Here is a 22932-nt window from a genome sequence, read left to right on the forward strand (position 1 = left end):
TATAACGAGCAATCATTTTCATCTCCCGCTCTATTCCTATGTTAAAGTATTCACTAGGGAGCTTTCAGTGTAACCATCAAGCATTCCTCTATATTAACCAGATAGCCTGCTATCTCCCTGCAGGGGTATTTTAATAAATTATCCATTTCCTCCTTCTAGTGTAATAATCTTTTAGCAGATGTGACCCAACATATTAAATTTAATATTACAAAGAAGTTAACTCATCTGTTTTCAGAGGAAAAAACATGTCATTTTTTTTCAGTGGCAGATTTCACCATGTCACTGAGGCTGTGCACAATCACACAACTCCTAGGATGGTTTGTTGTCCAAATCAGGTTGAGTATTAAAACAGTAATAATTCTTTTATGTATCATATTATGGTATTTCAAGATGAATACCGAGGCTTTTCGATAATAGCCTTGGGTATAAGGATATGCTTTCTATCTAGGACTGCTGTCTTAGTATTCCTTAAGACTCCTTTAGAGAAAAGGGTTTTCACTGTCAAAGCAGCAAGCTAGGAAGTATTCCTATAAGAAGCTCTATGCTAATTCTTGTGTTGGAGAATAAACAATTACCAGTGATGACAAGCAATCTCATATCTCCCTTATTCAGATATAGAAGAAAATAAAAAGAAATAAAAAAAAAAAAAGAAGGAAAATATTTTGGAGGTGATAATGTATTACATAAATGTGCAATAAACTTAATAGTCTGCCATGTCATCCAATAAGAGATGACGAAATAGCTATTTTATATACCTGTTTGGCATATGAAAACTAAAATACCAGGTATATTTTGGTTTTATGTTGAAAAACACCTTGTCATCACCAAAAGCAGTGGTAATCTTTTTTTTTTTTAAAAGGACAGAGAACTTCTTTTTGAATAATAATGAATGCAATGCTAGGTACTCTGAGGAGTACCTAGCAAGAGCATCACATAAAAATTAAGGAAAAGTAATCAAATGATTAAACATGATTGAACAACTTGCTTTTGAAGAATGGTTTAGAAATATTTTGTCTTTCATTGCTGGGGTGGGGAGGGGAATCAACATTTACACCTGAATAAGCAAGAACAAACAAGCATAAAAAGGCAGCAGTGAAGAGTTTGCCAGTGGAAGAGAGGCACGTACTTCTCTGTAAGAAGTAGCTATAGAGATGAAAAGAATAAATTATTTTCTGTATCGTCATAGTCAGGATAAAGAATAGAAGGCTTAAAATTGCAACAGCAGGAAATTTGGCTTGAACATCTGGAACTATCTTTGAGCAAGTACATTGGAACAGGTTGCTAAGGGCAGTTGTGGAATGTTAACTACTGAAAAATTGTAAGAACAAGCCGTATAAGCATCTTCCAGGAACAATGCACACAACTGATAAGGCCTTCAGTCAACCAAATAAGCAAAGTAAGCTTTAGGGTCCCACCTAGTCTTATGTTCTACAATTCCTGTAATTACTTCTATATGTAGTGCACTGTAGTGACAATACTATAATTACACAGGTAACTTCCATTCTGTCATTCAGTAATCAAAGAAATCCCCACAGCAGCTTGCTGTGCCAGTCATCACAGTGATGAAAATTTCTCCTAGCCCTACACCAGCAACGGGATATTGAAGTTCAAAAAATTTTCCCAATACAAAATTCCATCTCAGTGCTATAATTTCAGAAAAGCCATAAGTGATTAAAACCAGTGTTGTGACAGAAAGTAATCTCAATTACCACTGCTGTTATCAGCTTTTTCTGTAAAAAACTCAAGCTAATAACATTTAAAAAAATCAAGTTCTACATATCTTCATTTGAAGCAGATCTATCACTTTATCTTAAGGAACTGTCCAGCATTAAAAAAAAAAAAAATTAAAATCTTGCAAACTCTATGTTGATTTAATCACAGAATTATAATTCCTGCTACTTGACAGCTTTTAATGTAAAAAGTTGCCTGAAGAAATAATAATAAAAGAATTAAAACTTTTTTAGGATTTCTAGACAAATGTCCTCAAATGATCAAATGTCTGTATAGTCCTGTATAACTGAGCAGAACACAAGCTTTGAAATTGGTATAAAATGCCAAGTAGCCAATTATGTTAATGTAGAAAGTGCATCTGAACCCATTACATGAAGTAACACGGAAGAAAAAAAAGTGGTAACTAACACATAGCAAAAAAATTGATTACATATCACCGTAAGTCCCAAGAAATACAGAGAAAAACTCATAGAAATAACACAAATAACTACTAGTAAAGCTTCTATAATGGAGTAAATGAATTTTCTCTAGCCTCCAGAAAAGTGGGAAGGGGATGTGTGAAATCTCTCCATTTCACATTTTCATCTGAAATATAACACAGTCATCCAGGCTAAGGAAAACCTCATTCTCCTAAAAGAGAAAACACTGATGACCTGACTCATTAGACATCAGCCTGATACCTCAAAAGAATAAATATCATTGGCCAGAATTAGACAAAAATATTGAATACTATCATAATTATTTTTCATGATTATTAGACTTTTTTTATCCTAAAGAGACACCATACACTTGGCATTTTAACAGATAGTAAGTTTGAAGTGGGTCAAGATATCTTCTACACTGTAAAGGCTTCAACTACTTTTTTTTTTTTTTTTCTGAAAAGATCACTTAAAAGATGGGGTAGGCTTAGCACATAGCATGAACTACTCTGTCCTTGCTGACATACTCTGAGCCTCTGATCAAAGAATACATGTACAGGTTTGTTCCTGACCAAAGTAAGTGGGAGATAATATCATGCTGCTATTAAAAATCCCAGATTAATTAGTGATTATCTTTAAAAACTAGTATGCACTATCATACTTGGAACATAAATCTTCTCTCACTCCTGTGCCTTGTAAAAGTTGGAAGCAGATATTCTATAATTCTGTGATTTTATTCTGACACAAACAGCCATGCTTTGTTGTGAAGAAAGATACTGCAAACAGTGAGCTTGTTAGCTTCTGTGCAGCCATGGCCAGAAAGACATCTCAACTGGAACTAGCTCAGGCATCTTTTCACTCGCTTTTGCTGCCCTTTTCTCCTCCTCCCTATTTTGCTCTGAGTGCTAACTAATCCTTTTCCTAAGCCCTCTGCTCCATTTCTTATGTTCAGAGCCTAGGAAAAGTGGTGAGGTGGGAGGGCAGGCTTACCTCCTGCACTGGAGCTGACATTCTGAACCTGGTCTGTTCACTGATAGCAATGACCGACAGCCTGGCTGGTCTAACTTGGAGTTTTGGGAGGAAGATTGCCTTCCACATACAATAAACGGTCTTGCTTTAATGTTTGGAAACTAATGCTGGAGGATTTATAGCTAATTGAGAGGGGCAGTAGCCTGCTCTGTGTAGTAGTCTGTGATTATGAGAGTACATATTACATATTAGCATAAGTATTTCTTGTTAAACACGTCTTCTAATGAAATTTCTAATTCCTCAGAAATGGCAAGGCAATGTCGTTACAATCTGTCTGTGGACTTGGGGAGAAAACACGAGGATAGAAAGATATTACTCCCCTTCTAACAAACCACCTCATGAGAGTGGTTTGGTTCTTGTAATTAGATTTTTTTTATTTACTCATTATTTTGTTCATATTGTCATTATCATGTTAAGGGAGCATTCCTAGTGGCTTCCTCCATCCTACATCTGTTACCACTGGCATGCAAAACGGACAGGAGTTGGGACTCTGGCTTTTAGTTAACTCCTTCATAAGGCATAAGGATTCAAAATAAAGCCTGATCTTTAGAGCCACCTTGAGGACACACAGTACCCCAGTTTTTTAAATTGAAAGGAAGAATCCTGTTGCACTGACTGTATATTGCATTTACTGCTGGCAGGTAAGTTGAAGATGTCCCTGCTCACTGGAGGGGACTGGTCTAGATGGCCTTTAAAGGTCCCTTTCAATCCAAACTACTCTATAATTCTATGATTTAAGTCTGAAATACCGTTTTAATAGGAGCTATAACTATTCATCTAGGTTATAACTATATAGTTATGTCTCCTCATGTTATGCCATCTCTAAAAGCTAATCTGAATTAAAAACCTCATGTGATGCAGCCTCAGTCACCGCCAGCAAAGGCTCCTCCTGTCAGTTCTCTATCCTGAACTGTCAAAAACTCAGGAAGCAATTTCCAGGGGGGTCACAGGCTTTGTTTCTTATACACTCTCCTATTCCTGCTGTGATACAAATTCAGTAATAATGCTCTTGGCAACTTGTGGATGACAACTTCTGACTGGGGGACAATGACAAGTAGATAACAATGATCATGGTCTGTAGTTGTTTTCCAAGTAATGACATATATATATATATTAGCAGAATGATTACTTTTACCTGGAATTCAAAATTTGCTCAAGTCATTGTCCTACCTCCTCATACCAGCCCCATATCATTACCCAAATTAGTTTTGGAAATTGTGCTGCCTCTCAGTGGGCACTTGAATGAGAATTTGATGATGATGAAAAACTCCTGTCATTGTCCTGTTGTTTGGGAAGCTCATTATGTGAGATACAGAGTGTAAACGATCCACTTGTTTTATGGGCTTCCATAAAGGTAACTTAAAAGGTATAAAACCAAGTAACTGCATCTCGACAATTTAAAGCCAGGAACACTACAATAATTAAAGGATCTTTCTAAACTGTACTGGTAGAACACTATAATCAACTTACCTGGAGAAGTAATCAGACAATAAAAACTGAGGCATTTTAGGGACTAATAAAATTGGAATCTAATGACTGTAATAAATCTTTAGCTGCAGCTATTCCAGAACAATTTCCCTCGCAGTAAAAAGTACTCTGCAGGGCTTTCTGTATGAAATTATTGTTGGTTAGTTGGTTAGATGCTGATCGTAAGGAACAACTGAAGAATCATAATTTTATTTTTGGCATGTATTTCCTTCATCCACCTCTCTCTTTCACCATTAAGTCCTTGGGCTTCATTCAAAGGCTAAAACTCAAACAACCCTTTGATAAGACCAGAAGGAAATTTCTACTTTGACCTTCTATACAAAAATACACACAAATATTCTATTGCCATGTATATTTAGATCAGAATGGCATTACGCAGTAATTTTGGACTTTAAGAATTACACTTCCATGTTGGTCATTCTGCACACAGCTCATACATGTTTAATTGTAGCCTGCATCAAATATGTAAATCAACAGGTACTATGTAAACTCCTATAAATATGCTTGCATGGGTGAACCCAGCCCATCTAACTTGAGGTGACAGTGGTGGAGGTGAGCTAAGTCTGTAAGCTCTTTCTCCGGACAATAGAGGTCCGGTAAAGGCTCTCAGTGGAATTTTGGGGACAACTCATCCTACAGCAAAACCCCACATTCAGTCAGAAGAATAGCACTTTAGCCTCCTCAGGTTACACAGGTTAGATCTCTACTGGTACCACAGTGGAATCCTATGTATGCTCTGCAAAGATAAGCATCTGGAGTAAGCAGTGGTGAATGCTGACCGTGGTATCAAAATTACACTTGCAGGGCCACTTGCGGAATGATGCTGTCCTAAGCCTGGCTTATGTGCACATCTGTCCTTGATGAAACGCAACTGAGTGCTCCAGGCAAATAGCATTCATTTTTACTGTCATGTTTTAGCAGTTTTGAAAACTGAAAATTCTTATGTTATTACCCATGCTCAAGTCCATTGCATGAAACACATTCACTGCCGAAAATTATTGTTCCAATTCTTATATCCATTCTTCGCCAATATAAAGGAATATTTAATATATGCCAGTATTAGTCAAAGTAGAAAAATGAAGCTCCATACTTAAAATTAATTTTTTAGCCCGTTATCAAAAACAACTAAAACCACCTCATATGGAAAGACATCTTATGGCTGTAGCATGTATGTCCTGCATTGTACCAGTTGTGAAACATTTTAAAGAATTATTTCTGAGACTCACCTGAAATATTCATCCCACTTAAATTACTTCAAGTAAAGTCTCTTCAGACTCTTATGAAGAAGACTAAGAATCCTTCTCAATTATATATGACAGAGAAACCTTGAAGTAATAGTATGCTACAAAAAAGTTCATTTTATTTTTTGTTTCTTTAGAGATCTTTCCAGAGGGGGGTTTTGCTAATATCAAAGAATTTTCAGTGAGACTTTTAATAAATTTCCTCCTGAAAACTGAAATTTACAAAGTTATTAAGACATTTTGTTAACAAAGTACGATGAAGACTGCAGCACTGGAAAATACTGGTGATATAAGGTCTACTCAGAGCTGTAAATACTTTCTATCCAGAAGGCTCTTTGGAGCTGTTTTTAAATATTTGGACATAAAAAAATGCAGACTTCCATATACAACTCTATGCACTGTCAGAATCATAAGCAAACCCTAAACCTAAGCCAAAAATGAATTTTCAAACTCCCAATTCCTTAGATTTCCAAGTTTTCTACATACACCTGTCACTATACAGTATTTTTTAAAATACACCTCTCACTAATTTATTGCTGCATCTTATCAGGGTAATTTAAAATAAACCAAATCAACAGTACTTTATACCACTTTCTCTGACTAGGATATCTATAGCTAGACCCTTTTACTGAAAGTGAAAGCTCAAAATAGTTCAAACTATAAAAAGAGTTCAACAAAATGCACCACGTATGATAAAACTGCACAAGTAGCTCAACTATAAACAAAGTTCTTAGAAAAATGCCGTGCTGGGTGCAAAATTTTATCAGTTTAACCCTTTTTCCACCTTATAAAAATCTGTAATCTCCCATGGCATTTATTTAGCTGCTGTTTAAAAAGGAGCAAAACCACAAAGCACTTTGAAAGCAAAAGGAAAGTAGATCTACCTTGTCTTAATTTCAAGTCAAAGTTCTGATGAATAATGCTGCATAATAGTAAATCCTTAAATATTTTCTTTTTTTTTTTTTTAACACAAGCTACTATTTTTACCTATACTGGATGGCTATTGTATGTAATTTCATCATACTGTTCTAATAGTTTAATAAAACTAGTACATAATGGTGGGGGTCTCTACTATCAGGTATGTATGCCCAACACAGTAAGGTATTTCCTGCTAAATCTATATTCTTTTATAAATGGAAATGTTGACATAATTGCCTTGCTTTCTGAGTTTTTTTACTTTTTTATATGTAATGCTTACATGTGACATATATAATACTTAAACAAAAAGTTTGCCAGTCCTGGAAACTTATTTTAAAAAGCAATATATAAAACCAGAACACCTCACCAAAAGATCACAAAATTATTATTCCTAAGTACTCAAACACAAAATAACTTCCACATAGAAAATGAAAACAGGAATGAAAAAGGAGCAGTAAAAAAAAAAACAAAAACAGGAAAGAAAAAGAGCCAACGAATCCCTTGGCACAGGCCCTGAGGTTTCTGCGCATTGTCAGCTACAAACTGTGACCCCAGCGAAGGAGGCTGTGCAAGATTCCTGCAGTGACAGGGAATGCACAGGGCCAGAACAAATGTCATTATAGGGAGAACAGATTCTCAGTGCTCTCTAGCAAAAACCTCACTTCTTTTCCATCAATTCTGCCTCTGCATCTTCCTTCCTAAACTAAGCTACACCGAAACCCTTATTTGGTAAACATGGGAGTTAATAAGGACTGATTTTAATGTCACCTGTCTCTCCAGCCTTAGCACAGTTGGCAGCTCCTGGGGCCAGGCAGCCCAGGTTGACTCTTGCCCATTGAAGCAGGAGGAGGTTGGTGAAACTATGACCTGCAGAATCCTAAACTGAGACTATGACACTGAATAGTTTACTCAGTAGTTGTCACAACCACCCCATGACTCAGTGCACCATTATAGGCTTGGAGAAGACTGGCTGGAAAGTTGCCGATTGGAAAAGCACCTAGGGTTACTGGTCAACAGTTGGCTGAACATGAGCCAGCAGTGTGTCCAGGTAGGCAGGAAGGTCAATGGCATCCTGGCTTGGATCAGAACTAGCATGCCCAGCAGGATTAGAGCAGTGACTTCCCCCTGTTCTCAGCACTGGTGAGGCTGCATCTGAATCCTGTGCTTTGGGCTACTACAAGAAAGACATTAAGGTGTGGAGTGTGTCCAGAGAAGAGCAATGAAGCTGGTGAAGGATCAGGAGCACAAGTCTTATAAGAAGCAGCTGATGGAGCTGGGATTGCTCAGCCTGAAAAAAAGGAGGCTCTGGGGAGACCATAAAGATCTCTATAACTACCTGAAAAGAGACTGTAGTAAGATAGGGATTGGTCTCTTCCCCCAGGTAACAAATGACACAAGAGGCAGTATACTCAAGCTGTTCCAGGGGAGGTTTAGATAGGATAGTAGGAAAAATTCCTTCACTGAAAGGTTTGCCAGGCTGCCCTGGTAGTATTTAAAAGATGTGCTACTTGGGAATATGGTTCAGTGTTAGGTTAACAGTTGGACTCAATGATTTTAAAGGTCTTCTCCAACTAAATGAGTCTATTGTTCTATTCTGTGACCATGTAAGAGGGGAATACATTGATGCCAGCTTCAGAAACAACTTTGTGTTTACTTAGAATAGCACATGCTCTCTGGATGTTTATCCAATTGCAGTTTATCTATGTCACATGTACAGGAGCTAAGCTTCACTACTATTTAACATGGCTTAAATCAATCTTCTCAGAAAGCATGGTTTTAAATTTCAGAACAGAATGTTACATTCAGACTTACCTTTTTCTGTTTTGTCTTGTTCAGTTTCTTTTTCACTTTTCCCTAGAATATTAAAAATATAATTTCATTGAAATAAATCTATGTTAACAGTTTATGATAAAAAGAGATACAAGAAAACGAAACATATTTAAGCAAACAGAACTTCTTTATTTCATTTTTATTTTTTAAAGAAACCTTATATAATTTTCTCAACTATATAGTTACCTTAAAGGTCTTTCCCTGCAGATGCTTCAAATATTACATTATTGCTTTGATCACAAAATATTTCCTAGAACATCCTCTCTAGCTATTTAGTAGATTTTGGTGATATACAATCACAATGCAAGCTATATTGTAAGAAAGAAAATCTGTTAACTAATTAAAAACTACTGGGAACACTAACTTAATACATACATTTGATTAAAATGTGAAAAACAAAATCAATTGGGAACCAAACTCTTATTTTCAGAAGTGGTTTGGGCACTTGAAAAGCTTTTGTTTTCTTTAACTCTTAAAGTAATTTAACAGCTGCTTTGTAAACATTTGACTGCACAGGTAAATGTTAACTAAGCGTTAAGACAGCCTGTAGCAAAGGCAGACTACATCCTGTACCCAAATCACGTATGTGCATTATCATGAAGGTAATAGATATATAAACATCTTTTTCCCCTCTCTAAACACTATTTGATCCTGCCTTACTCTATAACATATAGAGCATCCTGCTTCACAGTTCTAACACCGTTATTCTGTTTCCAGTTTTGTCCCAGTAAACTTCCAATACTTCCTTCTAATAAACTTAGAGAACACTAAAGAGGGAGGTCAGCTGGCTTTTTAGTTAGTTATTTTCCTAACATATACTGTTTAATTTTGAGGTATTCTTATATATATATATAAGCCATTTCCTTAAATTTCTAAGTAATTTAGAGATGCTTTGTCAGAATATTCACTTTTCACTGTTTTTCAGACTCACTGCTCAGAATCATTACTATGTGAATAAAATACACATTTAAAATACTGGAAAGCATTTCACTTTTTCATGGAGAAACTGGGTTATGCACATACATGAAATCAAATTATTTAAATTCTAATTTCACCATTTACTATAGATTGACAACTTCTGCTACTAAGTGTATGGACACTACAACCACTACAACTCTAATTTACATTCAGTGCAAGACAGAATGAGCATGAACTTGATGATGGATATGGTAAATTAAATAAATAGGGTCACGCTGAAAGTCATTCACCCCTTCAATTACATCATGAAATCTAGATTGTCGATTAAATTGAAAGAAATTACAAAAGATGTATAGAGTCAATTACAAACTAAGGGATAATTATTACTGTAACAGTATATTAATGGAAGCGTGCAGCACTTCCTAAAACACTGACTTTTCTATTTTTTTGTGCACAACGCACAATAAATAAAATGGCTGTGTATATCTGTAGATCACCAGAAACACTGCATTTTAAAAAGAGCAATAATGAAGGTCCAGATGAGATAACAGCTTTTACACAGAGCAGTCTTTATACTCATACTGCTATCGTTTTTATCAGCTCACATTTCCATGATACAGCCTGCTACTTAGCCACCCATTTTCCCTGTATCTTCTCCCTTATCAGCAACACCAATATTCTCACCTCACCTCTTCTCTCTACTTCATTCTGCATCACTCAGTAATCTGCTTCCACACATCCTGGACATTCATGTTATTTCTGCAACTTCTTTGCCATTACAGGAAGAACAAGGTATGACCTCATCACTCTAAAGCCTGCTCCTACCTCTCATTTCTTGTCTGGCTTCACATTTCTTTTCTACTGAGACTAATGCAACATATAACCTACAGTTCTCTATACCTATTCATGCACTAGAATCAGTCCAAACTCTCTCAGACTTTTTTCAATCTGGATTCTGCTAAATTAGCTGCCATTGATTTCACCAAAGCCTCTCCAGTGATCTTTTAATACTCCAGCTTCTCCTTCTAGGTAGCTGCTTTTGAAATTCATGACAACTTGATCATGTTAGCTCTGAAAATCTTGTTTCTCTCACTTCTCACCACACTTAAGTAAGAATTCACTTCAGTATCATATTCAGCACACATTGCTTTTTTCCCTCCACACTGATCCCTAGGATACTTCGATGGTGCAAAAGGTTTTAATTATGCTATTCTGACAAAGCCTTAAAAATTTGCTGTCCAAAGACAGGGATATGATAATAAATCTTAAGACTATTTTGTCATCAACTTAAACCAACTGTAGCTCAAACAAACAAACAAACAAACAAACAAAATCTTATCTCTTCAAACCCCTCTCATCTTTTATTCAATTTCTCCATTTCCAGCAAAACAAATCCAGATCAAAATCACAGGTAAAACAGCTTTAGCTAAGCTCTACAGGTTAGGACTGCTATCACTGTGTAACAAATGCACCAGGTATTCCCAAGGTTTCTACCATGAAGAATAAATTTATTTTTCACATCTAAATGTTTGTGTACAGTACAGTACATCTAAATGTTTGTGACTGCATGTGACAATGAGACAAGTCACAATTAAACATGTATTTAAGACCTTGTAGATTTTACATGAATCTCAATCAACATTATAAGTGTACAATACAATTTATTTACATACACATAACTTCTGAAATGTAAAATTACAAATGATGTTCAGTAAAAACATTAAATTTTTCAGTATCTTTCCTATATCAAATTTTAGCCATTTTCTTTATGTCTTAGACAGAAGTTCCATGATATGATACCTTTTCAATTCCAGAGAATGTTAAAAAGTCACTTAAATTGTAGTAGATTGTCAGTATTAAAATACACCTTTAGCAGCCTACTCTTTGCTAATTGGTATTTCTTCCTGTGATTTTGAAAAAAAAGCAACTGAATCCAAGATTTCATAGATTCACTGAAATATAACAAGAGGCAATGCAAAGAAAAAAATAAAGAAAAATGCAATCTCGACATTTTCTTAGACTAATATTCAGTCATATTTGATCATTAAAGCTATGGAGGTGTTTGAAAACTGAAAAGGTTGGAGGAATAGTTTTGCTTTCAAATAGAGAACTGTGAAGACCTTACTAGACCTCTGATCTAACTATGGACCATAACCATAATATTCTGTATGAAAGGTAGATATCACACTTTCCACGGACATTTGTGTTTGGTTAAGAATGCTATCTCATCCACTTTGACGTAAAAACAGAAATTATGTGTTGTCGGAAAAATTCAGGTCAAACTGGTTGCAGAATGTTAATACTCCAAAAGGATGAACACAACGCAATTATAGAAGACACAGACCTTAGAGTATTGTCTGTTTCCTTCACATAACACCAGTCAGAAATAAAATTAATTTTACTTGCTATATTTCTTCCTCCTTGTAAATAATGTTTTCAAATATATTTTTAAATATTCAAATTTATAATTTTAAATAAATAGTATTAATTAGTGGATGGGTCAATTATCCCTACAGTTAATATCTACCACATTCAGGAGTAAATAATGACACTAGAAAAACAAAGATATTCTTCTGTGTTTTATTGCAGCCAAACAATAAAATGGATTAAATATACATTTTTCAATAGTCCACTTGACCTTGCTCAGCTTGGCATATTTTTGTAAACATGAAGCACGTAAAATCACATACCCAGTTACAAAATATTTAAAATTTGATCACAGCATAATATACTCTCACAGTCCCATAATTATACAAATAGACTGTTACTGTTATATAAAAAGTCCTCCATTCACCATTCTAAAATTATTACCAAGATTCCTCACAAAATATGGCTTTGTAAAGATTATTGCTCTGCAAATCACAATCACAGGTAGTTTTACTAGAACATCCCATCCCAAAACACATCACAGTCTAAGAGTATTATTGCTTTCCTGAAAAGTCTAAAGAAATCACTTTGGGACATCTGTACTTGTTGATCAGATGCAACACTCACATGGAGCCTCACTGAAATCCCAATACCAAAAAAGGCAAGCATACATGATGCCCCTTTCACTACAAATTTAAGCATCTAGAAACCTGACTTCAAAACAGTGTTACAGAACTTGAAAGTCTCCCTGTAAACCCAAAGGCAACCACTATTAGGGTTACCAAATTGACTTTTCTTTTTATAAATTTATGTTACTTTATTTCTCCTAAGCTCCTGTATCAGGCTTGGCAACTTCCTAAAATCACAGCAATTATTCCTGAGCCAAAAAGGAACACATGCAAAATACCAAAGAATAAAATAAGTCTCCATAATTGTGGAACAGCAGCACAGAACAGGTAAAAACCACACCTGTTATACTAAAATGCTAAATCACTCACAGTCTAAATTTCATATGTACCATTTATAAGAGCATTTATAACTGTAGGTCTTAAATTTTGACATCGAACTTTTCCAAAGGTTGAATTTCCAAAGTTTTTTTTCCTTTTTATAAATAAAATTTGCAAATTATGTATTTATACAAACTTGACTTTTTAAATTATTTACTGAATGTAAAGCTAACTAAATCTAGCTTTGAGATCATTATCTTGGGAGGCAAACCAGAAAAATTTTACTAAATTCAACCTGATTCCAGCAACTCAGTTTTGTTGCAATCTCTACTGACTTCCTGACAGACTACCATGTAGTCTCCAGACGTTTTTTTTTATAAATCAAATGGGCATAAAGAATTCTAATTCACATATAAATGGTTTTAGAAAAGTGTAATCTAGTAATCTGCTCTTTTATTAGTATAAATTAAACACACACATTTTGCATCTTGTTAGGCTATTTTAAAAATAACCTGAAACTCATGTAGTGTAACTGTTGACATAACATCAGTGCAAAGAGAGATAAGTCAAACTTCACAGCATAGTGTGTGCCTGATTAGTGTTTTTAATAAAATGCAACTAGGCTGTATGCTATATCAGCAGTTATAAAACATTTAAAAATTCATAAAATGTTTCATTTGACCAAACTGCTCTGTACATACTGTATGAATCCACAACAAAAGATATATATTAAAATCTGAAAAAATGTACTTGCTGCTACGTTATAAATAGAATATTAACAATTGCTTAAACAGTACATGAAATGCAGCTCAAAGTTGCAATTCTGTCACAAACACAGAAGAAAAAAATAATTAATTCACTAAACTTGACCAAGGGAAAAAAAATAATATCAGACAGGAATGTAAACTAAACATCCAAGTGTTAAAAATGCTTACTAAAATGACAGTTGGCTAAAACCCAGTTACAACATCTTAGTGTTCATTCCCCAAACCCTGAACTGCTGGGTAATTACATCATAAGATCTATTACAACCATCTGCTCCCCTTTTGTAGCGTATGGTTAGGGCTGGTCCTCCTGATGTAGGGACTTTTCTTTTGAAGCTTTAAGTATCTGAAAAAATAAGGGGAAATCTATATTAAAGGACCAACCAAAACACAACTCACTCTAAAACAACAACAAAAAAATCTTAAATGCTAAAAAATGCAACTTTGTATCAGACTAGTTAGTTTGAGAAAGCTATAATCTCTAGGAGCTACTGTAATGAATATACACAAAGTTGCCGTATAAGGTGGGAAATATTTATCTACGCAGTAAATTTTTTATTACCATATGGCACATCATTTACCTTGTAAAGGAAATCTAGGCCATGTCCCAAACACATTAAAACAATTTTTTTGTTTTCGTGGGTTTGGGTGTTGTTTTTTTTGTTTGTTTGTTTGGGGTTTTTTGTTTGGTTTTGGGTTTTATTTGTTCAAGTCAGAGACAACTGGAAAAGAGGAGCCAGGGAATAAGGAAGGGTCAAAGTTCTAAAGTGGAAACTTCTCTACACGTAAGGGATTATAGTAGTTGGTAAAATAAATGTAGGGTTATAAAATGTCAGGGATACAAGGTGAAGGGGAGGAGTGGGAAAACCCAGAGATATCTTAAATCTGAACTCATACAAGATGGATAAAAATCATGATACAGATAGCAATGGTATCCCAAAACCTGCAATATGTCTCCCCGAAAATATGCATTCAACCAGAACCACTGTATCACAACCACTGCAATTTATGTGCCAGTGTAAAACAGGATTAGTAAAAAAAAATCTGACTCAGTAATATTTGAAGCTGGTCTACCATATCACCCAAGTGCATTAGTTACAAAAATGTGGATTATGATGGAAGCTAAAGTAGCCTACATCTAGAAAAGAATACCAGTAATAATTTTAGAAATTAACTCAGAATTGGAAAACAGTACCTACAGATACCCAAACATGTATTTTACTAGTATTACTTCTTTTTTCTAATATACCCTGAAGTCAGCAAAAAACTCTTGACTTGCACTCCAGCATATTCAAATCCCACACTCAATCTCTTCACTGCTGATGTGAGAATGTTCCTCACAGCTAAATTCAGCCTCTGAACTATCTCCTGTTTTCTTTCTAAAACAACTAAATTCCCATGTTTTACCTAAGGATCAAATGGCTGCTCCCAACCTGACAGAAACTGTTGAAATGCAGTTGCATCAATTTATAATACTGAAGAATAAGGACTCTATAATGATATTTCTGAATTTCTTGTACACTGCCTGAATTTATGTATATTACATAAATAGTTACATCTTTCATATGTGTATAAAGAGGTTCTTCATTCAGAAGAGCGTTCTTGGCTGTCTCTAGTACAATGAACTTCAATATTATTATCACTGAGAGAATAGGAAATATTAGGTTTTGAATACCTATATACAAAGACTTCTGACAATAAAATCTCTGTACTGAATCCTCCATAACAAATAACATTTTAAAAAAAAGTCCCTGGTAAACATGAATGTCATACTCTAAGAGGAAAATTTGAGAGTAATGTTGCTTTCAAACTGAAAGACTCATATACAAAAAAGGCAGGTAAACACACAACTAATTTAATTAGTATTAATTTAATACTCATTTTTATTCATAGTCAACAGTCACTTATGTTCTCTGTTTCTTTTTTCAGTTTTCTGAGATGCTACTTGAATTTTACTCTGTGCACAAACAAGAAGAGGTAAGGGTAATCTTGAGATCTAAGAAGTGTTGCACTAGTTTTGGAAACAAATACGGGTAAAAAAAAATAAGTATCTAAAAGATCTTTTGAAAAGATCAGAAATGCATACTATTTCAAAGTAGAACATGCTATTTCTCATTTTAACAATGTTTGAAAACAGTAAAGATTCTTTTAATCACAGCACAGTAAAAGGAGAGTGGACAACTAGGTTAATTTCCACCATCTTATTTGAAAATACATCTACAATTAAAGGAATGATTGTCCCTCTCTACTCAGCACTGGTGGGGCCGCACCTCAAATCCTGTGTTAAGTTTGGGGCCTCTCACTACAAGGACACTGAGGTGCTGAAGCATTTCCAGAGAAGGGCAACAAAGCTGATGAAGGGTCTTGGAGCACAAATCCTACGAGGACTGGCTCAGGAAGATGGGGTTGTTCAGTATGGAGAAAAGGAGGGTCAGGGAAGACCTTCTCTCTCTCTCTTCAACTACCTGAAAGAAGGTCACAGCCAAGCGGGGGGTCAGTCTCTTCTGCCAAGTAACAAGTGACAGTTAAGAGGAAACAGCATCGAGTTGTGCCAGGGGAAGTTTAGATCGGGTACGAGGAAAAACATCTTCCCCAGGAGGGTGCTTAAGCACTGGAACAGGCTGCTCAGGGAAGTGGTGCAGCCCGTGGAGGTATTTAAAAGACGTAGATGTGGCATTCAGGGACATTGTTTAGTGGTGGACTTGGCAGTATTAGGCTTAGAGCTGGACTTGACCCTAAGGATCTTTTCCAACCTAACTGATTCTATGATTCTATTGGTATATTTTGGAAATCTTCATTACTGTACAAAACACCTAAGATTTTTTTCTATTAATTTACTGTTGCAAAACTGAGCCATAAATTACAGCACAAAAGGGACAGAAATATGGTCCAAAAAAACAGAACTTAAAGATTTCAAGTTGGCACTGGCATTCTGACTTTAATTTTAAAGTAGTATATGTAAGCTAAGAGACTGTCTCAATATCTTCATATCAATACAACTGGTACTGCGCAGTGGAATTATCTATTGTTAATACTTTCTAACAGTCCAGGAAGGGCCTTTTTGTTATTTTAACTTTTAAGCAGCAACATTTTCTGAGAGAAAACATCGTTTCCTCTTCTACAGTTACAACTTAATGCACAACAAATGAAACGAAGACTACCTTTGCTGAACTTCTTGCTATGCTGTCAAAGCAACTACTGTTTGTTCTTATACTGATTACAAGCTTTGGCTAAGAATACTCCATACTCATTACGAAACAAAACATTTTAGATAAGGCATCTACTAATTGATATCTATGGCTTCAAACATTTCAACACACCATATGGCTGTTGTTATAAAGAGATTAGAAAGGTCTCACAGACAACACAGTTATGTACTAATATGAGCATTTCAAATCACCCCAGTTAAGGTTCAGCAAATAAATTAAAATATTAACTAAACCGTGCCTTCAATCTGTACTGGGCAACCACAAAGGTCTCCTATGTATTTTCACTTCTCTGGCTACTTCTGGCACAACCAAGAGTCAAACACAAGTTTCCTTTTCCACGTGGAAAAAAACCAACACCCCAGAACCCTCCGGGCACCTCATCTCATAAGAGCTCCTGCACAGTGCAAAGAACAACTAACCCAGAAAGGTGCTCAGGCTAATCAGAACAAAACAGAAATACAGCTGTCAGTGCTCGTGGATTATAGCTCCTCTGATCTACTGCCCTGAGATACAACTCTGTTTCACTCAACACAACTACTGTGTTACAACTAACAAATTAGTACCTTGTAATCATAACTCCAAAAAGCAGTGAAATGCAACAATAAGTAGTCTTCAAATTCAGAAGCCGCTTAGCTACTCTAAAGACGGCTTTGGTCAACTCTATGTTTACTATCGTCAGGATGTAGATGGAAGAACTGAAAGTGCTCTTATTCTTGATATCAGTTATGTCAAGAAAAATGCAATGTCATGACCAAAAAAGTCCTGTTTACAGAGCACTGCCCCAAGAATGTACCACAGCCAGACTCCAATGGATCTGACTGACACGCAAAGAATTAACAATATCACTGTCCATGATCAGTTACTCTGGAGAGGAAGTAGGCAAATATTCCAAGACCTGAAATTGTTTTATTTCCCTTTACAGCAAAACTATCCAGCTCTGTCTGAAATCATTACAAATTAAGTTGTAAATTAAAGCTACTAACAGTTTATTTGGAATACTTTCATATAACCCAGTAACTACTGCTACCATTTATCAAGTACACCAAAAATATTCTCTCTTCAAAACCAAGAAGTAACTTTGACATTGATGATACCCCTTCATGCCTCTCCACAAAGTAATTTGTTTATAAATTTCCATGTAGCTAGAGCTTTATTTTCTCTATTGAAAAAAATCCCAAGCATTTAAAATTGACTTACCCACTTGAACATCATTTGAATAATCCTCAGCTTGAACAGGTATTTCTGTAAATCAAAAATGTAAAAATAATTCAAACTGGACTGCTCCCTAAATATTTTTAAAAGCCTTATTTTTCAACTTATGTTCAAAACAGTGACCTATCAAGACTGCTCTGTAATACTTTGCCAAAGTGGGATGCAAATTTCTTGCTCCACTGAATTTTTCCAAGGGGAAGATTAATATGTAAGGAGGCCAATGAGTAAATTGCAGAATTGCAGTTTCAAAAATGATACTTCAAAATTCTGAAACTATACTACCCAAAGCACAGATCTCCCAGTTTCACATCCTATTACAGTATGAGCTTAGAAAAATTCATATACTTATGTTCCCAGATGCAATTGTGAAACAGTTGACCTCAAAATCCTATTATTTTTAATTCCATATGTATGTTTAAATTAGGCATGTCACACATCACCAAGTGTTATTACTGCTAATAGACTGAAGGCTGCACACAGTCAAGCAGTCCAGTTCACTAGAAAAAAACTTCACAATAGCTAGGATGCTGGCTGTAGACAATAGGAAGAATCAAAGGGAGGGAAATACATTCTCTAACTTGGGAAGGCCATAAATAAAGCTCAAAGTTTGGGAAACATTCTACTTTATTTCTTACATATACTTTTTTTTCCCCAAGTATGCACTACTGACTGGCTGGCTGGTGGAAAACAGAGCAAATAAAAGAAATCTTTAGTTTCATCATATGGCCTAATATGGTCATTTTTATCAATGTAAGTTTTTCTGAGCTGGTAGCACTCTCAATTTCTAAAACTGAAAGTGCTCTGAAAGCCATTAAAATATTGTCATTAAAAAACCCAAGATGATAGATTCTAACAACACAGATATGTTTGTCCTCAAAAGAAAACAGTTGCAGGAAAAGCTATTAATATATTTTTATTGCAGTGTAAAGTTCTATGATACAATATTTATAATTCTCAATTTTTTTTAAGTGGCAAACTCATGTAAAACATAACATACAAACCTGATTCCTCTGGTTCAATGGCCACATTGTCTTCTGATTTCTTACTTTCTACTGTTATAAAGAAAATAAGCGTTAAAAGTGATACATAGTACATTCACAATCAAATTGGTATCAAATGCGAAGGAAAACAAACTGCTGTTTTCCCCATTTAATTACACTAGAATGCATTATTCCAATTTTTCCAATAGAACATCTAAATAAATATAGCATCAAATGCCACACACTGCGCTCAAACTAAACTGCTTCGATCACTTAGCTCTAGCTGACTGAATCAACATCGTTTGAAACAAACTTGCTTAATGATATTTTTAACTTCTTAGAACAAATCTTTAAATCACATTTGACAGAGCAGTCATTTAAAATTTCCCGATACCAACACAGTAAACAAAAATTTACGACTTAATCAATTTGAGTGGCATTGTGGACAGTTAACATAGAGCTCCAATTTGAGGAATGAAGTAAGTACTTCATAAGAACATCAGGAAGCTCAACAAGGCCAGGTGCAAGTTCCTGCACTGGGGTCAGGTGCTGGAGCACCTCTCCTAAGAAGACAGACTGAGAGAGAGTTGGGTTGCTCAGTCTGGAGAAGAGAAGGCTGCAGAGACCTTATTGCAGCCTTTTAACAAGAGATCTTGCAAGAAAGACAGAGAGACACTTTTTACCAATGCCTGTTGCGATAGGACAAGAAGTAATGGTTTAAAGTGAAAGAGGGTAAATTGAGATTAGACATAAAAAAGAAATTTTTTGTTCTTAATGTGGTGAGACACTGGAATAGGTTGGTCAGAGCAGTAGAAATGCTCAATCATTGGAAGTGCTACAAGTCAGGCTGGACAGACCTTTGAGCAACCTGATTCAATGAAAGATGTTGGCCATGGCAGGGAGTTTGAACCACATGATGTTTAAATGTCTACTCCAACCCAAACTGTTTGATTATTCTACATACACGTTTATCTTCTTTGGTTTTCATTTGCTGGATTTTTAATTATACTAATAAATCTAATTTTTTTCCTTTCACAAACTACAAAAACTCATACCTGAGACATCTTTAGCAATATCAAAATCTTCAGTAATTTTATCTATAATAAAAAGAAAAAGTATATAATGAGCTTGCTTCTTCTTTAAAGTCAGATTTTCAAATACATATATTTTATCAAACAACTTTAAGATCACAGTTACAAAATATATACCTGGCTCTGTGGCTTCATTCAGCTCCTCTGGAAGGTCGTGAATAGCTAAAAAAAACCCACATTTGATTCAGAGCAATAATGAAGTCAAGCCCTCAGTTTATGGAATTTACACACAGCACAAAAGAACACAGCTAGCACATAGACATGTTTACCTGTGAACAGGAAACTGCTATTGACAAACAGGAACTTCAATGAATTTGAGGGGAAAAATACACTGAAGAATTTCTTTACTATATTCTAAATTAAAAAGTTGTAGTATTTTTCAATCAGCTGTCTGAGATGACTTGAGCTGCTATTTCAAGACAAAAAAGTATACAGAACACAGAGAGAGTACTGCAGACAATTTTTAATTGCTCCTGCTAATTAGATAAATGCACCCACCAAAGTCTGCATCAAAGTAGAGTTAGTATTGACAGCCTCTACATTTTGAATGATTTTAAGCACTGGTTGGAAGGTTCTGAGCAGGGATCACAACAGGCAGCAGGTTGACTGTCTATGAGGAATGACTGTGTTCCAACTGTCCATTTTAAGCCTCAGATACCCCACTTTGTGTCACTTGAGACCTTAAAGATGAATCCTTGAGGACAGCATATTAAAATGTGTCTCAGCTCATAGTCAAAAACGTAAGTTTATAAAAACATAGACTGTAACAAACCTTTGCTGTAACTGGCAATTATCATGACTGAAGATCACACCGACTATATATTTCAATATATATAAACAGCAAGATTAAGTTAATAGCTGTTATGCTAACTTAAAATATTTCTCTGATTTTGAAAACAATATGTGTTCTAATAACACTTACTGCAGAGGTATTTGTACTTGACATATGAAATAAAGATTTTCTAATACATTTCATATATATAAATGTATATAAATGGTGTGATACGTGCAGGAGTATACACAGACCCAACTCACACATATACATATACACACATATATATGTATATACCTGTATCTTGAGTCTCAGCCAGCTTTTCATGTTTGGGTTCTGAAAGAAAAGAAAAAATAAAGTTGCTGGGTGGCTTATATGCACAAAGTATCCTAAAAATTTGGTTGTTAAGCACCCAGGTAATTTCTTTAATGATAAAGCCCTTAAAAATTTTCCCCACTTTGGGTCCTGAATAGATACATGAACCTTCTCTGGAGCTTGTAGTAGAAATTTTACACAAAAAAAATCCCACCCTAATGTGAACATATTGCTGAAATTTCAAGCCTTTGTATCTACACAGGTGAAATGCAGAAAACAATTACAACAATAAATCCATCATTATGTGCAGTTGCTATAATTTTTCTACATTTTTAATATTTGAGTAAAGAGCCAGTCTAATTTTCATAATTCTGAAGAAATAGGTTAAGAATATTAAATAATTAATTTTAGATAATGTCTGAAAATAGACGAAAATGCTATCCACTGTCTGAATTTTCAATATACACTCACTGTAAATTTCAGAACTAAAGAAGTTCAAAGTTCATTCAGTGTTTTGGATAATTTCATTATCTTAACAGGTACTAACCCTCATCTGAAAAAGGTCAATTACATAAGATTTAAGAAACCATACAAACAAAAAAACCCCCCACGTCTTCATAGATACTAATGGTCATGTGGCTCTCCATATATTTCTTAGAAAAAAGTTCTTACAGAATATCCTTAAAAAAACTTCCAGAACACTTTATTTCTAATGAAAATTTCAAACTTGCTTTCTTTCTCCAGATTCATTGCTATAAACTGTAGCAAACTCTTCAGAAAACTACTGAAAGTTGTGTACAATGACTGCGTTCTTCTATTCCAAATTATATGATCCATCTATTTACACACTCCACTGTGGGCTATCATACACTTACTTCAACAACAGAATTTTTGCATTAGCAATAACCTCAGCGATCCTATTGGAGCTAGTTCTTGACTGAATTAAAAAACAAGTCATACAAAGCAAGTTATAATATAATACAAAAGATACTGAACTGCTGTAGCCAACAATCCTCTTGGCACTGCCCTCAGCTTTCTGAGAATTCCAGAAAGCACCAAACTTGGAGAAAATATTTCATCAGAGGGTCTTGCCAGAGAAGGGGAAACATCTGATAGAGATGGGGAAGATACATTGACTCCAGAATAGAGAAGTTTACACTTCTGTTGACTTCACACACAATTGCATCTCAAGCTTTACATTGAATCTTCTTGAGGAAGTGAACTGCAGTTTTGGAGCCTATGCCAAAACCACAAGCTTTACACTTAAGAGAAAGAATTTCAGATCTCCACAAGGGCCTCCATCCCTTCTTTGACTTTAAAAAACAGGTGCTAAAATTGTTTTTCTTCAGAAATAGAGCAAATCTGTTCCACTTTCAATTCAATCAAAAGCATGGAAAAAGAAAGATGGGCCCACAATCAAAATGGATGGAAAAGGGGTACAACTGCTAAAATGGTGTCTAGCACATGAATGTGAACATGCCCTGAAACTCAACACACTGAACTCCTAAAGAAAAAATGCTTTGTAACAGAAAGGCAGCTCAGCTGAGTGGTCTTTTTCTTCTACACAGCTCCAGGCTGGAGCTCTGAAATGGAATTCCTCCAAGAAGTACAAAGGATGTGTGACGCTTTCTCTTACAATCAGAACATCTTCAAGGGAGAACTTGAAAGCAAGGCAAAATTATGTCATGAAAAGGTGAACTT

The 22932-nt window shown here is 35.2% G+C and overlaps 1 protein-coding gene across 1 annotated transcript in view; it reads right to left on the reverse strand.

Annotated features, from left to right (window-relative positions):
• Positions 1-22932, reverse strand: part of ASPH (aspartate beta-hydroxylase) — a 107146-nt gene that overhangs the window by 36833 nt on the left and 47381 nt on the right. Inside the window, exons 10-15 of the mRNA XM_027894317.1 lie at positions 21214-21252; positions 20262-20306; positions 20109-20150; positions 19075-19125; positions 18059-18103; positions 8639-8680 (exon numbers count right to left, since the gene is read on the reverse strand). Coding sequence (XP_027750118.1) covers positions 8639-8680; positions 18059-18103; positions 19075-19125; positions 20109-20150; positions 20262-20306; positions 21214-21252 — 264 coding nt within the window. The remainder of the gene's footprint in view (positions 1-8638; positions 8681-18058; positions 18104-19074; positions 19126-20108; positions 20151-20261; positions 20307-21213; positions 21253-22932) is intronic.

Source organism: Empidonax traillii, unplaced genomic scaffold (assembly GCF_003031625.1).
Source record: "Empidonax traillii isolate 1590-97213 ecotype Southwest subspecies unplaced genomic scaffold, ASM303162v1 scaffold425:size1421777, whole genome shotgun sequence".
NCBI lineage: Eukaryota > Metazoa > Chordata > Aves > Passeriformes > Tyrannidae > Empidonax > Empidonax traillii.